The sequence below is a fragment of the Sapajus apella genome, unplaced genomic scaffold (assembly GCF_009761245.1).
Source record: "Sapajus apella isolate SASKATOON/1434 unplaced genomic scaffold, GSC_monkey_1.0 scaffold21, whole genome shotgun sequence".
NCBI lineage: Eukaryota > Metazoa > Chordata > Mammalia > Primates > Cebidae > Sapajus > Sapajus apella.
In genome coordinates this window covers 21,430,498-21,447,303 of record NW_022436961.1, presented here as the reverse complement: position 1 = coordinate 21,447,303, position 16,806 = coordinate 21,430,498, and the positions used below count along the sequence as shown (strand labels likewise).

The 16,806-nt window shown below is 36.4% G+C and overlaps 1 protein-coding gene across 5 annotated transcripts in view; it reads left to right on the top strand.

Annotated features, from left to right (window-relative positions):
- Positions 1–16,806, top strand: part of PSD3 (pleckstrin and Sec7 domain containing 3) — a 526,477-nt gene that overhangs the window by 295,310 nt on the left and 214,361 nt on the right. For all 5 annotated transcript variants that reach the window (XM_032287984.1, XM_032287985.1, XM_032287986.1 and 2 more), the window contains one exon: positions 10,845–10,934. In XM_032287984.1, the coding sequence (XP_032143875.1) occupies positions 10,845–10,934 (90 nt within the window). The remainder of the gene's footprint in view (positions 1–10,844; positions 10,935–16,806) is intronic.

Here is a 16,806-nt window from a genome sequence, read left to right as displayed (position 1 = left end):
TCACCTGGCTTGCTTTCACCAATATCCACATATGTTGACCAGGGATCCAAGGGCTTGCATATCCATTCCACAGTTGCCATCACTGTTGCCTAAGAACTGGCCTGCGTGGTGTCCCTGTCACTAGTAAAGCCTCACTACAACCTTACTAAGAGCTGCAGCTTTATCCACGGAGGAACTCATAGACACCACTGATGCTATATATAGCCAAAGAAATCATATGGAGGCTGCACTGCTTCTCCCACCCAGAATCAAAGCCAAAACGCCTTACCCAAATAACACTATAGATAGCTCTATAGAAAAAAAATATTTCCCTTCAAAACCCAATCCATAGAGTTGGATGAAGCAAATGTTAAACCAGATGCATGGATATAAATATAAGGACACAAGAAACGTGAGAAAGCAAGGAAGTATGAAACCTTCAAAGGAACACAATAATTCTCCAGCAACAGATGCCAACATAAAACAAATCTGTTAAATACCTGATAACGAATTCAAAATAATATTTCTGAAAATCCAGGTACTACAGAAAACAGATGAACAATGCAAAGAATCAATTCACAATCTGAATGAGAAATTCAATGAAGACGTCAGAAAAAAATAAAATAGAAATCCTGAAACTGAAGAATTCAAAGAGTGAAATGAAAAATACAATCATGAGCTTCAACAGTAGACTCTGGATCAAGAAGAAGAATTTCTAAACTTGAAGACAGGTCTTTTGAAATAACCCGAGCAGATAAAATTTAAAAAAAAAAATAAAAATGAAGAAAGCTTATGTAGCACATAAAGTGACAAAATATTGGAATTTTGTTTTCTTGAAAGAGAACAGATGGGTAAGTGCATAGAAAACCTGTTTAATGAAATAATAGGTAATGAAAGCTTCTCAAGTCTTGTAAGAAATACAGACATCTAGATATAGGAAGCTCAAAGACCTTCAAATATATTCTACCCAAAAAGGTCTTGCCATGCCATTTGATAGTCAAACTGTTAAAAGTTCAAGAAAAAGAGAGTTCTAAATAGAGCAAACAGGTCAAATCACATATGAGTATCCCCATCACACTGATGACAAGTCTCTTAGCAGAAACCTTACAGTCCATGTTCCATGGCGGAAAGGTCTATACAGTTCTTCCTGCAAAGTTCAAGAAAGGTGAGAGGCCAAAGAAAGAGGCTGCCAAATTAAGTTCCCTAGAAACATTTAATAGGGACTTAAGAACATTTAATAGGGATTATGTCTTGGGAGGAATTGAGACAAAGGTGGTGGATCCGTGTGCCTTTACTCCCAAGACCCAGGGCTTATATGCCATAGAGAAAGGGTATGTATGTGTCAGAAGGGATGTGTATAGGACAACTGCTTAAGGGCTTTGTTTATAGCAAGTATAATAACATTTAGATTGTTTTGACCTAGGAATAGGATTTATGGTAAGTACATGCTCTTAAACAAGGAAAAATAAACTGGAAATCTTAGAGGCCATCTTGGAACTGGAGTTAATGAGAAGTCAATATGGTGGATGGAATTGCTTTGGCCACTACAGTCCAGGAGAAAATGAAATGATAAATACAAAGTGGTGAAAGGCAAAGAAAAAACCTGCAGCCAAGAATTTTATACCTAGGGAAGATACCAAAATTAATGAGAATAAATGCTTTCCAAAGCAAAGAAAAATTGGAATTCATCACCACTCTACTGGCCCTAAAAAAAATACTTAAGGGAGCCCTGAATTTAGAAGATAAAGCACGATACGTGATCAAAATACGTAAAAGTATGTAACTGACTAACAGAGCAGATACCTAAAAAGATAAAGGAGTCAAGTGTTACTACTACAGAAAACCACGAAACTGCAATGATAAGAGGAGAACAGGATGAGAAGATACACAAAACCAAAAATAATTCACAAAATGAAAGGATTAACTTCTAAATAATAACCTTGAATGTAAGCAGATTAAATTCCCCACTTGAAAAATATAGATTGGCTGAATAGAAAAACAAAAAAATGACTTAACTATGTACTGCCTATAAAAAACTCACTTCATTGGTAAAGACACATAGACTCAAAGTGAAGGAATGGAAAAATGGTAATCTATGCAAACAGAAACCAAAAGCAAGCAGGAGTAGCTACACTAATATCCGATAAAACACTTTAAGTCAAGAGGTATAAAGATGGCAAAGAAGATAATTCTATAATTGAAGAGGGATCAGTGCAGCAAGAAGATACAACAATTCTAAATATATATGCACCCAACATTGGAGCATGCAGATATGTAAAGCAAACATTATTGGATCTAAAGGGAGAGACTGACTCCAATAAAATAAGATTAGGGGTCTTCAACAACCCACTCTCAGCCTTGGACTGATCATCTAGCCAGATCATCAACAAAGAAACATTGGATTTAAACTTCATTTTAGATTAAATGTGCATAAGAGACATTTATAGAACATATTGTCCAATAGCTACAAAATACATATTCTTACCATATGTATCCCATAAATATGTATACTTATATATTGGTAAATGTTTTCTTAAACTTAGATTTCAGAGAAACAGTCTAATGAAACACTGTAAAGAACTATAAAAGCAAGGGAAAAAACCTCAAAATTAGTAGAAGGAAAGAAATGATAAAGGTCACAGCATAAAAAGTGAAGTTGAGATTAAAAAAAAAATTTTAAAGGTCAAGAAGAAAGTTTCATTTTTTAAAAACAGGCAAAATTGACAAACTTTTCGCTCATCTAAGAAAAATCAAAATCAGAAATGAAAAAAGAGACATAATTGATACTGCAAAAATACAAAGAAATACAAAATCGTTAGAGACTGTTATGAACAAGTATTCCCCAACTACTTGGAAAAATGAGAAGTGGAGATATTTTTAGAAACATACAAACTACCAAGAAGGTTCAAGAACCACGAAGTTCATCAGCAACTTTGAAGAAAGAGAAAATCTGAACAGATGAGCAATGAGACCAATGAGATCAAAGCATAAATAAAACAATTTCACATCAAAGAAAAGCTCATGACCTGATAGTTTCACTGCTCAGTTCTACCAAACATTTAAAGAAGAACCAATACCAATTTTACTCAAACTATTTCAAAAAGTTGGAGGAGGGAGTATTTTCTTTTTTTTTATTTTTTGAGACGGAATTTCACTCTTGTTACCCAGGCTGGAGTGCAATGGCGCGATCTTGGCTCACCGCAACCTCCGCCTCCTGGGTTCAGGCAATTCTCCTGCCTCAACCTCCTCAGTAGCTGGGATTACAGGCACGCGCCACCATGCCCAGCTAATTTTTTGTATTTTTTATTAGTAGAGACGGGGTTTCACCATGTTGACCAGGATGGTCTCGATCTCTTGACCTCGTGATCCACCCGCCTCAGCCTCCCAAAGTGCTGGGATTACAGGCTTGAGCCACCGCGCCCGGCTGGAGGGAGTATTTTCAAACAAATACTATGAGACCACCATTTCCGCAGTTCTGAACTGAGGCAAGTACAAAAAAAAAAACAAACTGCATATCGTTATCCTTGATGGACATAGGTATAGAAATCCCTAATAAAACACTAGCAATTTAAATACAACAACTCATTAAAAAGTCATTCACCGTGATCAAGTGGGATTTATCTCAGGGATACAAGGATGGTTTACCATAATTAGTAAGTATGATACGTCACATTAACAGAACCAAAGACAAAAACCATCATTATTTCAAAAGATTTTGAAAAAAGCATTCCATAAAATTCAGCATCACTTTCAGGTAACTCTCAACAAACTGGATTTATAAAGACTAGACCTATAAAGGCCATGTATGACAAACCCACAACTAATAACACATTGAATGACGAAAATTTGAAAGCTTGCCTTCTAGGATCTGCATTAAAACAATTATGCTCAACAACAAATGGTCCAATAATGATTTAAAAATTGGCAGAATTTTTGATTGAATATTTCTTAAAAGAAGATATAGAAATGACCAATAGGTACATGAATAAATGTTTGATATTACTAATCATCAGAGAAATGCAAATCAAAACCACAATGAGATACCATTTTACCTCAGTTAAAATGATTTTTTTTTAACTTAACAGGTACTTTATTGCTCACCTTTCACACAAAGCACACTTCCAGCCATTTTCTTTCACAGCTTGACAATGTTTACATATACAAAAACCCAGCAAGAAGCATCATATCATGCAGACTTCAGTAAGGGAGAGTTAAAATGATTTTTATCAAAAAGATGATAAATAATGAGTGCTGGCCAGGATGAAGAGAAAGGAAAACTCATACACTGTCATTTGGAATTGAAATTAATATGTCCATTATGAAAAAGAGTATGAATGCTCATTGAAAAACTATAGAACTGCCATATGACTCAGCACTCTCACTGCTTGGTATATATTTAAATGAAAGGAAATCAGTATATTGAAGAAATGTCTGCACTCCCATGTTTATTGTAGCACTATTTACATTAGCCAAGATATGAAATTCACCTAAATGCTAACCTATGGATGAGTGGATATAGAAAATGTGGTACATCATTATAAGTGGAATATTATTCAGCTGTAGAAAATGATGAAATTATGTTATTTGCAGCAATATGGATGGAACACAAAGGTCATTATGTTAAGTGAAACAAACCAGCACAGAAAGACAAATACCATATGTTCTCCCACAAGTGTGAGGGCTAAAAAAGTAGATTTCATGAAGGTAGATAATAGATTGGTGGTTACCAGAGCTAGAAAGAGGAGGGAGGAGGGGGTGCAGAGTATTTTAAAAGGATTTTGAAAGGTTGGTTAATGGACATGTTTCTCTTTTCCTCGGAGCATTTGGCAGTGGTGGTGGGTTTTGCAGCCATGGCCAAGATTAAGGCTCAGTATCTTTGAGGCGAGAAGGAGGAAGAGCTGCTAAGACAGATAGACAACCTGAAAGTAGACCTGTCCCAGATGTGTGCTGCCAAAGTGAAAGGTGCCTGACATTCCAGCTCTCCTAGATTATAGTCATTTCCAAATCTGTTGCCTTTGTTCTCACCATCATTACCCAAACTCAGAAAACAAACCTGAGGAAATTCTACAAGGGCAAGAAGGACTAGCCCCCAGATCTGTGGCCCAGGAACACCTGTATCTTGTGCCACTGGCTCAGCAAGCATCAGGAGAACGTGAAGACCAAGAACCTGCAGCAGAAGGAACAAGCTGTGCCCACTGTTAGAAGTAAGAGGTCAAGGCATGAGCACTGCTGATTCAAAATTCAAACTGGAAGAAAAAAGGTGTTAGGTTAATGGGCACAAAAATACTGTTGGAAGAAACACGATGTATTGTTCAGTAATGCAGTAGAGTGACAATAGTTAACAATAATTTGTATATTTTTAAATAACTGGTGGAGAGTAACTGAAATGTTCCCAATATAAAAGGTGAATTTTTGGAGTGATGGATGTCCTCTTTGCCCTGTTTTGATCTTTATACATTATATATATACACATCACATGTATTCTGAAAATATATATAGCCATTATGTTTCAGTTTAAAAATCTGTTAATATGTGGCATAATTAAATATGTTGTGTCTTTAGAACTAAATGAAAGGAGTAAGTTAAAGAATCTGTCTGTATAGGAGAACTGATCTTGTATGTAGAGGATCTTCAGGACTCTACAAAGGAAAAAAACCTATTAAAACTAAACCAGTTTAGCAAAGCTGCAGAATACAAGTTGAGCATTTGCAAAGCAGTCGTATTTCTAAATACTGGTAATGAACATTAAAAATGAAATTAAGTTTACAGCAGCATAAAAAAGATCAATATATTAAAGAGTAAATTTAACAAAATAAGTTTAAGTGAAACTATAAAATACTGAAAAAAATAAAAACCCTAAAAGAAGACAGATATTTTATGGTCATGTACTGGAACTTCATTATTAAGACTGAAGTACTCTCCAAACTGATCATCAGATTCAACACAATCACTATGAAAATCCTAGCTGGCTTTGTGTATATGTGTACAGAAATTGACAGACAAATCCTGAAAATTATGTGGAAATGCAAAGGGCCAGAACAGTCAAAATCTGGAAAAAGGGACAAAAAATTGGAGGACTCCTGATTTCTCAATTTCAAAATTTACCAAACATTGCTACAAAAAAAAAGATGCAAATAAATGGGAAAATATTTCATGTTTATGGACTGGAAGACTTACTGTTTTTATATGTTATACTATACAAAGTAATCTACAGATTCAACACAATTACTATTGAAATCTCAATAACATTTATCCCAGAGATGAAAAATATTCTAAAAATTATATGAGATCCCAAGGTACCCCAAATAATCAGAACAATTTTGAAAAAGAACAGAGTCCTCATATGTTATTTCAAACATATTACAAAGCTACAGTAGTCAAAACAGTGTGGTACTGGGATAAGGACAGACTAATGGAATAGAATAGAGCCCACAAATCTTCACATCTTCAACAAGAGTTCTAAGACCACTCAGTGGTGAAATGACAGACTTTTCAAAAAATGGTATCGAGAAATCAGACCCTTGTATCACACAGCGTATAAAAATTACCTAAATGTTTTAAAGACCTAAACATAATCCTAAAACTATAAAATCCTGAGAAAAAAACACAAGGGAAAAACAACACGATATTGTACGTGCTGGCAGTTTCTTGGCTATGTCATCAAAAGCACAGGCATCAAAAGCAAAAATGGGACTACATCAAACTTAAATTTTTGTGCTTTAAATGGGTGTACAAAGGCAACCTACAGAATAAAAGAAAATATTTACAAATCATATACAAGTACTTGTAAAGAGTTAATATCAGACTGTAGAAAGAACTCCTCTATTTCCCCATCTAAAAATCAAATATTCTTATTTTAAAAGGGGAAAAAAACTTTAATAGATATTTATACAAAGATGTCAGAGAAATGTTCACAAGGGCTTGGCGCAGTGGCTCACGCCTGTAATCCCAGCACTTGGGGAGGCTGAGGCAGGCAGATAACCTGAGGTCAGGAGTTGGAGACCAGCCCACCTAATATGGCAAAACGCTGTCTCTACTAAAAATACAAAAAATTAGCCCGGTGTGGTGGCAGGCATTTGTAATCCCAGCAACTCAGGAGGCTGAGACAGGAAAATTGCTTGAACCCGGGAGGTGAAGGTTTCAGTGAGTGGAGATCACACCACTGCACTCCAGCCTGGGCCACAAGAGTGAAACTCTGTCTCAAAAAAAAAAAAGAAAAATGTTCACAAGCATATGAAAATTTGCTCAACAGTCCTTAATCACAGAAAAGCAAATAAAAAGTACAATTGGATATCACCTGATACACATTAGGATAGTTGCTATCAAAAAATAGAAAATATTTTTGTCAAGGACATAGAGAAATCAGAAACATTATACTGTTGTAGGGATCGTAAAATGGTGCAACTACTACAGAAAATAGCTTGGAGGGTCCAGAGAAAAATGAAAAATATAACTATCAAATGATACAGCAATCTCATTTCTACATGTATATATGTAAAAAAAAATTGAAAGCTGTGTTTCGAATAAATACTTGCCCACCCATGTTCATAGCCGTACTTTTCACATTAACCAGGAAGTAGAAGCAGAACAAAGGTTCATCCACAGATTTATGTATAAATAAAATGTGGTTTCTACATACAATAGAAAATCACTTAGCCTTAAAAAGGAAAGAGATTCTGTCACTTGCTACAACATGGATGGACCTTGAGGACATTATGCTAAGTGAAATAAGCCAATCACAAAAAGAAAAATATGTGATTTCATTTATTTGAGGTAAGTAAAGTTGTTAAATTGGCATAAACAGAAAGTAGAATGTTGGTTACAAGTGGCTGGCATGAAGTGGAAAAGAGGAGCTGTTTAATGGGCATAGAGTTTGAGATAGGGAGATGAAAAAATTTTGAAATTCTGTTCCACAACAATGTGACTATGCTAACGTGCAACAGTACTAAACTGTATGCTTAAAAGTGTTAAGATGGTAAACTCAGTGCAAAGCTTCAGTAATCAAGAGTTATGCTTATATAAAGCTCAACAGCTGGATCATTCCAGTATAATCAAGTATCTAAAAATAATCCCTTACATTTATGGTCTGTTGATTTCAAAAAGTTTCAAAACAATTTGGTAGGGAAAAAATAGTCTTTCCAATAAATGGTGTTAAATCAACTGAATATCCACATGTAAAAGAATGAAGTCAAATCTCTGCTTTCTATTATATACAAAAATGAACTCAAAATGGGTCAAATATCTAAATCCAAGACCTAATGCTGCAAAATTATTGGGAGTAAATCTTTGTGATGTTGGATTAGGCAATAATTTCTTAGATACAAAATGCACAAGTAACAAAATAAAACATAGATAAACTGGATTTCACCCAATTAAAACTTTTGTGTTAATGCTAACCATAACCCTAAACACTTTTTGTGCTTCCAACAGCACAGTGAACCCTCTGCCTTTTTGTGTGAGGTGGCTGCCCTCTGCCAGTGAGGGCAAAGGGTCAGTGTGACAGCCTTTTGCAACCATGCTTGTGGCACCCAAGCTCTTGTCCAGCATCCAGGAAAAATGAGGTGGCATAAACAAATTGGAGGATGGTAATTTCAGGAAATTGTATTGCTGATGGAAGTGGCTCTCAGCAGGAAGGGGAGCTGAAAATGGGTTGGAGTGGGAAGATAAACTCTGCTGAAGTCTGGCTGTCTCTGGCCATATTCTTCTCCAAAGTTAGGCTGTCAGGCTGTTCCTCTCAAGTCAAACCACTTCTCTCTGATATCCAGCTGTAGTCTCCCATGTACAGCTGCTTCTCCTCTCTCTGCTGGCTGAGGCTGGGTTTTTTAATAAGCACAGGAATTGGGGGCAGGGTGGGCCATGGGTGGTTTTAGAAAAGGCAACATTTGAGCAGGAAATCAGAGATGTAAGTTCTCACTTTGGGCCATCATATCAGGCTTTTCAGCTTGAGGGTGGAGCCCTCACTGGGGAATCCATCCTCTTCTGTCCAGAATTTCCCTGTGTTCTACTGTGTTGGCCAGGCTGGTCTTGATCTCCTGACCTCAAGTGATCTGCCCGCCTCAGCCTCCCAAAGTGCTGGGATTACAGGCATGAGCCATCATGCTCAGGCTCTGTCACTTTTTATCTCTAGAAGATAAAGTCTATCTCTAGAAGTCTATCTCTAGAAGTCTATCTCTAGAAGTCTGTTTTCTCATTTTGAATACTGTAGGGATTGATATGAATTCAGTAGGTGCTATTCTACCCTACTCTTAGTCTTTTGTGAATAAATAGAATAGCCTTGAAAAGCATACATTTATGCATAGTAGTAGTGTATACAGGTATATTTAGATGTTGGTGCACTTTGTATTCACTTGGACTACATTTTGCCAGAGACGATACTTGTGACACTAGTCTGTGCTCTGTTTGTTCCTCTCCTTCACTTGTGACACATGTAACTTGCTGTCTGTATGGAACCTAAGAATCCTCCGCAGCTGGCAGCTTCTAGTTGATTGGAGCTAGAATAAGAGATGATTCTCTGTGATAGCAATTTTGTTAGTTTTCTCAGTATGTTTGTATCTTTGCTCTTTTGGTAGTTTAGATTTTCTAACTCATTAATGCAATTTGCTTTTGTTAAACCGTATTGTCCTTAAACCTGCTTGGAGACGTGCTGGGAGATAATTTTCCATGGGTCTCATGTTTTCTTGTGTGAACAGAGGTTGTGACTACCTTTGTTCTTGTCTTTCTTTTCAAGATTATTTCTATATATAGTGAGTAGCTTTGGAAGATGCTATAGTGACTTCACAGCAGTGGCCAAGTTTGTATATCTCCTTGAAAGGTAGAGTTGGTACCTTTTACTAGTGCAAAGGGATTGGCATATTTTCCATGATTAAAGATTCCAGCTCCTGAAGTTGAGGGTTTCTCTTCTGTAATGCAACACATTGCCTGTGCAGGTGGTATGTGGCCCTATTCAAGTTGCTCTGTGACAATTGGGGCTTGGGGAACTAGAGCCCTGTGGTCACAAGACAATGTTGATATTCTGGCTACTCCTGTTACTGTGAGTAGCAAATACCTTGTCTCTCACCCATGAGTCTTAATTCCTCTGCCAGCATTTATTAGATTGTGACAGGCTAACTTGTTAGCTTGAAAGTAGTGTAAATCTCAGATCCTTCAGAGGTCTTGACAGTATGTAGGAAATGCAAATAAATGCATAAACAGCTATCTGAGTTCAGCTCAGAAATGTCTGTTTTTATCCATGTTTTTCATTAAAAGTTATATATTGTATAAATGTAGCATCAATTTTTCAAATTTTTTTCTCCATTCTAATAAGTTTTGGTATGAGTTTTCTATTTATATTTAATGAGAATTTTTAAAGCACAATAAACCATGTTTTAGTGCACTAAAATTGTATGTATGTTTATACACACCTGTGTTTGGTTTGTTTTTGTTTTTTGAGATACAATTTCACCCTGTTGCCCAGGCTGGAGTGCAGTAGTGCAATCTCAGCTCACGGCAACCTCTGCCTCCCATGTTCAAGCAATTCTCAGCTTGACGAGAGAATCAGCTACTTCTGCCTTAGCCTCCAGAGTAGCTGGGACTACAGCCATGCGCCACCATGCCCAGCTAATTTTTGTATTTTTAGTAGAGACAGGGTTTTGCCATGTTGACCAGACTGGTCTCAAACTCCTGACCTCAAATAATCCACCTATCTCGGCCTCCCAAAGTGCTATGATTACAGACGTGAGCCACGAGCTGCTGCGGCCAGCCCTGTATTTGTTAAATACACGTCTAGTTATGTTTGTAAAAACAAATTATTGCTCTACCTCATCACACATTTATTAATCATTAATTGTATGAATATCATTGTGATGTACTGTTTGCCTCTATTTCAGAATATTGGAAAGAAGATGACCTGTCAGGAGTTCATTGCAAATCTGCAAGGGGTAAACGAGGGTATTGATTTCTCCAAGGATCTGCTGAAAGTAAGCGTGGAACTATTGGCTTTCAATGTATGCTTATGTTTCTATTTACTGCGTACAGCATAATCCTAAGTAGGCTAAGGATCACTTAAGTGTTTTGCTTTTTGCTTTTGGTTTTATTGGTGATGTCTCTATTAAGCCTTGTCCTTGATGCTTCATACTACAAAGTACCTTAAGTTGATAATTTCTGAAAGTCTGCATTATAAATCAATAATCCTGAGATAAGCAAATTTGGAATGTTTGGTGATACAAATAGTGAGTGGCAGTTTTGGTTTGATTTGTGTGTAAATAGACTATCAGAACTTGAGAAAGGTCACAAAGGTATACTGTATATGCTCTGTGGAAACCATAAAGCATTTACAGGCTATAATGGGAGCAGGTCCAACTGTGTTCAATCCCTAGTCACAGAGCCACTCAGGCTGTCTCTGGAAATAGAGTAAATTAAATTCTGAGTAATTGTAGAGTGCCTGAATTACTTGCACTCGGCTTTATTATTGGTAACAATCAGCATGTTTTCCCCCATCATCAGATTGTTCTCAAGGAGACAACAAAATGAACTTTGGAATTCATACATTCTACAGCATTATAAATGAGATGGGCATTTGATTGAATACACAATAATGATCATATGAATATTTTAGGAATTGTAGGGTAAGATATGTGCATTGAGAATGTGATTGTTACAGGTCTCTATTTGATGCTAGCCTTTTAAAAAACTTAGCACACATATAGGTTTCTTTTGGAATTGATTTCTTTAAGTGAATTTTCAAGAAAGGTGACATTTGAATCAGCTATGGTATGGAAACAGATGATATGACATGGAAATGTTGAAAGAGAAGTCCTTTGTTATGTTTTATGTAACTTCTAAGCTATATAGAATAGAGTTCTGCCAGATTTGGAAAGACATATCTACTATGGAAAATGAAAGAAGTCATTACAGTGTGGTATTATCACATTCTTATTCTTACTGACTTTATTTGCAGCACATTACAAAAAATTATGAGAAAAGCAGGAAGAAAAGTAGCTTCAATTTACTGAGTAAAGAAGGCATTTTTTAGATTGTTTCTTTGTAGAGGAAATGCTGCCATTGCTGAAGGTATAATTCCAAATAGGAGCGGGAGACAAAAGGTGCAGGATTGTGACGTGATAAAGATGTTTTATATCTTTCATTGAATCCATATGGTGTTAACAGGACTTTTTTTCAATCTGGTGGTATTTGCATGGAAAATACTGGAGTCTCTCCAAGAGAGGATTTGTGAGGTTTTTATCAACTTGTGTCAGAAATGAAAGGTGACAGGAAGATTTTCGTAGTGAAGCTTTTAGAATTTAGTGGTAGGCTTATGGTAACCTGCATGACTGTTGGCGAATTACTGGGTAAATTTAGGGCATGTTTGGTATAGCTGTATTAAACAATGTATGGTTGATAAACAGTCCAGTGGCTACTGTTTACCTTGAGTAAACGTGTTCTTTGACTTCCTCTACCAAGAATTTGCCAGATGATTTGTTGCTGTTGTACAATGAGATTATGTTTATAAGCCTTGGGGGAAAATATGTATTATTCTTTTTTCAATTGTGAGAAGATGATAGTGAAATGGTACTGAAAATTGTGGTGGCTAGCATGGAAACTGTCAAGTGAAATGTTGATTCTCTTTCATAACGAATCCCAGGTGCTCACCCACCTAAGATTGTTTTCCATTTCAGTAGGAATGGATTTTATTGAAAAATTCAGTAGGGAAAGGTTTTCTTGGCCAGGCACAGTGGCTCATGCCTGCAATCCCACCACTTTGGGAGGCTGAGTCAGCCGGATCACCTGAGGTCAGGAGTTCGAGACCAGCCTGGCCAACATGGTGAAACCCCATCTCTATTAAAAATACAAAAATTAGCCGAGCATGATGACACATGCCTGTAATCCCAGCTACTCAGGAGCCTGAGGCAGGAGAATTGCCTGAACCCAGGAGGCAGAGGTTGCAATGAGCCAAGATCGTGCCATTGCACTCCAGCCTGGGCATCACAACAAGTCTGTGTCAAAAAAAAAAAAAAAAAAAAAAGAAAAGAAAAGGTTTTCTTTAAACCACATTTGTTTCATTTCTCTATTCTATTTGCTATTCATTTTTCCTTCCCTTTCCTCCTTTTCTTCTTCTTGCCCTCCCTTTCTCCCAGTTTCTTTTTATTTCTATCTTTTCCTTTCTCTTTGGCTTTCTGTTTTTCTTTTGGTGTCTTTTTTTTTTTTTTTTCTCATTATCTTTCTCTTAGGTTAGCTACCTCTGGATTTTCTGCCAAGATAAATTATTGGGTGAAATATGTACTTGAATTTTGGGGGGAAATTTTGTTATATATGCGCTATACAGATTCATACATATACATATACATATACATATACATATACATATACATATATACATAGGAACTTTTAAAAGTTTGGTGTCATCTTACAGGTTTTTTAATATCCTGGTCATTCTCTCTTTCTTTGACACCTTTCCAGTCTTCATATTACACTCATGAATGACATTCAGTTTATTTTTTGTGAGATAAAAGGAAAAATTATGACCTTTATTAGGTTTCCTTATAATCATATATAGAAACTGCTAGATTCAATATAAAAAAATGCTTAAAGTTACATAGATTAAGCTGAGGCTTTTATTGTTACATATTTTCCTTGGTACTTTTAGATTAATTTGAATCAAAAATAATATTTGGATTTATGTCCCTTCAAGTTTCTTTGGGCCATAAGTAACATTTGGACTTTTATGTCTGTTGTTCGGTGCTGTTTTGTAGTTGGGAACTTTCTTGAAGGTCTTCTATGTGTTTACCTGGTGTTGTGGGACTTGGAGAAGATGCTGAAACCAAATGGGCACCTGTCCTCAGAGATCACAGACTACTGAGAAACACTGGAGGGGTCTTTCTCCTTAAAATGTACAGTTATTCCATGTTAAAATCAAAGTATAAGCCAAATTCTGATTTTTTTTTTGTTTTCTGAACAGAAATAGTTAAGAAAAAAAGACTTTGACATTTTTAAATGTATGAAAACTGAGAAGCTTGTGTACACTTCTTTAATTTAGAGAATTTAATTAGTATCTTGCTTCTGAATTTGCCTTATACTGTATTGAAGGGATAGATAATATGTTGGGTCCTCTTTTTAGTTTACAATTCCATTGCAGTTTTTGTTGTTTACTCAAATAACAATATTTGACTTTTTTCCCCTACAAGGTGCTTAGGGTATAGGATATGGATGTCTGTAATACAAGTGAAATAAGTTAGATATCAGAAGACAACTAGTGATAGGATATTACTTAGGTTCTTCAAAGCAGAAGGCCTGGAGGAGGTGATGTTTGTGATGGTGTATTAGTGCATTCTCCCATGGCTATGAAGAAATACCTGATACTGAATAATTTATAAAGAACAGAGGTTTAGTTGGCTCGTGGATTTGCAGGCTGTACAGAAAGCATGAGCTAGTATCTGCTTGCCTTCTGAGGAGGCCTCAGGAAACTTAAAATCATAGTGAAAGGGGAACCAGGCACTTCATACATGGCTGGAGCCGGAGGAATAGAGGGAGGAGGGAGATGCTACACACTTTTAAATAACTATATCTCAGGAGAGCTCACTTGTTATTGTGAGAACAGCACCAAGGGTATGGTGCTAACCCATTCATGAGAACTATGCCCTCATGATCCAGTCACCTCCCACCAGACCCTATCTCCAGTACTGAGGGTTATTATTCAACTTGAGATTTGGTGGGAACACAGATCCAAACTATGTCAGATGGCCTTTTGAAGTATAGTAAAAGACTTATTTGTTATCTTGGTTATTTTTCCATTTCATTTCCCACCCCTTCTTTCACCCAAAGTCATTCTCATATGTACCCCTTTCAGCTACGTCACCAAATCAAGACAGTAATTCATTTAACAAAATAGGCCAGATCATCTCATATGATTCACATAGTACAGATAAACACAAAAAAGTTTGTTATTATCTTACAAGTTTCTGAGTAACCCTGTGAACATGTTTCTACGGACTCTGCCTATCCTAGCTGTTGGATGTGGTTTGCATTCAAGCATCTTGGGGGCAATGTAGAAGAGAAAGGGGAGGTTCTGCTTTGGGTCCTGATGGATTTAGTAAAACATTCCTAAGGCTCTAACACGTATTACAGCTACCAAGGACATGAATGAAGAGGGATAAGAATGTAGAATGTGGGCTAGCTCTGTATTGTAGGATGTGTTTTGAGAGATAGTACGGTATACGGATTGAGAGCTGTACTGACTTGCTTCTAATACCAGGTTCCATCTCTTAGTAGCCAGGGAACTATGGCAAGTTCATTTAAATATCATATTTCAATGTCCTCATCTATAAAATGGGGGATTTTGTTAGTACCCACTTCATTTGGTTGTTTTAATAATTGAATGAGTGTTTGTGTTTGTGTGTGTGTGTATACACTCATATGTATATAGAGTCCTCACATGTATTAACTATTGTCTGTTAGCTATTAAAACTTTTTATTTTTAATATTATTTTATTCTTCACTTGGCCTAAAGTGGCCTGGAATGGGACTCTATCCCTTCCGGCAGAAATTTGGGTTTAAGATTTTTTTTAGATGCAAGTGAGATAAGTGGCAGTAGTCAAAAGCTCTACCCACCATCCCTTTTTAGCTTGCTGCTTTCTAGGGATATGTATCCTCTGCTCTTTGAAAGGAACCATCTGTGACATTGACCTGAAAATGAACTTTGCTTAACCCTTACCTTTTATCTTGTTAAAAGCTTCTTTCCCTCTTCCCACATTTTTATACTTTACATTTGATTTGTGTTTTTACTGACTCCCCTCTTTGATGCTGCAAGAGGGGAAGTTCTAGGGTGCATTGGCTCTTGGACTGGTCCTGAAATCTTGAAGAACCTTTGAGGAAACAAACTAGTTCTTATTCTCCTAACTCTGAATAATCCTGGAATATTAATGGAAACATGAATTACTTGAAGTGATTAGAAAATCCCTGGGGGAAAAAAGGGTTGCTAGAGATCTACCTTCCAAATGGAGAGGCCTTGTTCTGAAAGATCAGGTCCAGGAATTGCTGGGATTCTGCTTTGTCTTCGGGCAATTTTTGTGGACTCTTGACTGTGTCAGCTTGGGAACTTCTTTCACCTAGTCTCATCAGCAGCTGATATCAACTAGTAAAGTGTTAGCTTTTGATTATGTGCATATTTATGAAACTCTTCACTCTTTAAATAACCTTTGAAAATATATAACAGCCCAGATATGGAATAAGCCTAAATGTTCATCAGCAAATGAAAGGATGCAATGTGGTAGATATGCATGGTGGAATATTACTTGGCCTTAAAAAGGAGGAATTCTGTCATTTGTGACATCAATAAATCTGGAGGACATTATGCTAAGTGAATTAAGCCAGACACAGAAAGACAAACACTACATGATCTCACTTACATGTGGAATCTAAAAAAGTTGATTCAAGAGAGTAGAGTGATGGTTACCAGTGGCTGGGGATGGTGGGATTGGATCATAGGGTACAATTTCCTTTAGATGATTTAAATAAATTCTGAATCTCTGTAGCATGGTGACTATGGTTAATAATATCATGTTGCTTATTTTAAAATTACTAGGAGAATAGATTTTAAATGTTCTCATCACAAAACAGTATGTGAGGTGAGAAATATGTTAATTAGCTTTACTTAATCATTATACCATATATATGTATAATCAAAACATTACATTGTATACCATAAATATATACAGTTTTCATTTGTCAATTAAAACATTTAAAAATAAGGATTTTCTTGAATGTTTCTCTAGCTTGTGTCAAAATACAGTGTCTTGCTCCTCTGCCTTTTTGTTCCCTGAATTTTATTTCTTCTGAGTTTCATAGAAAACCTGT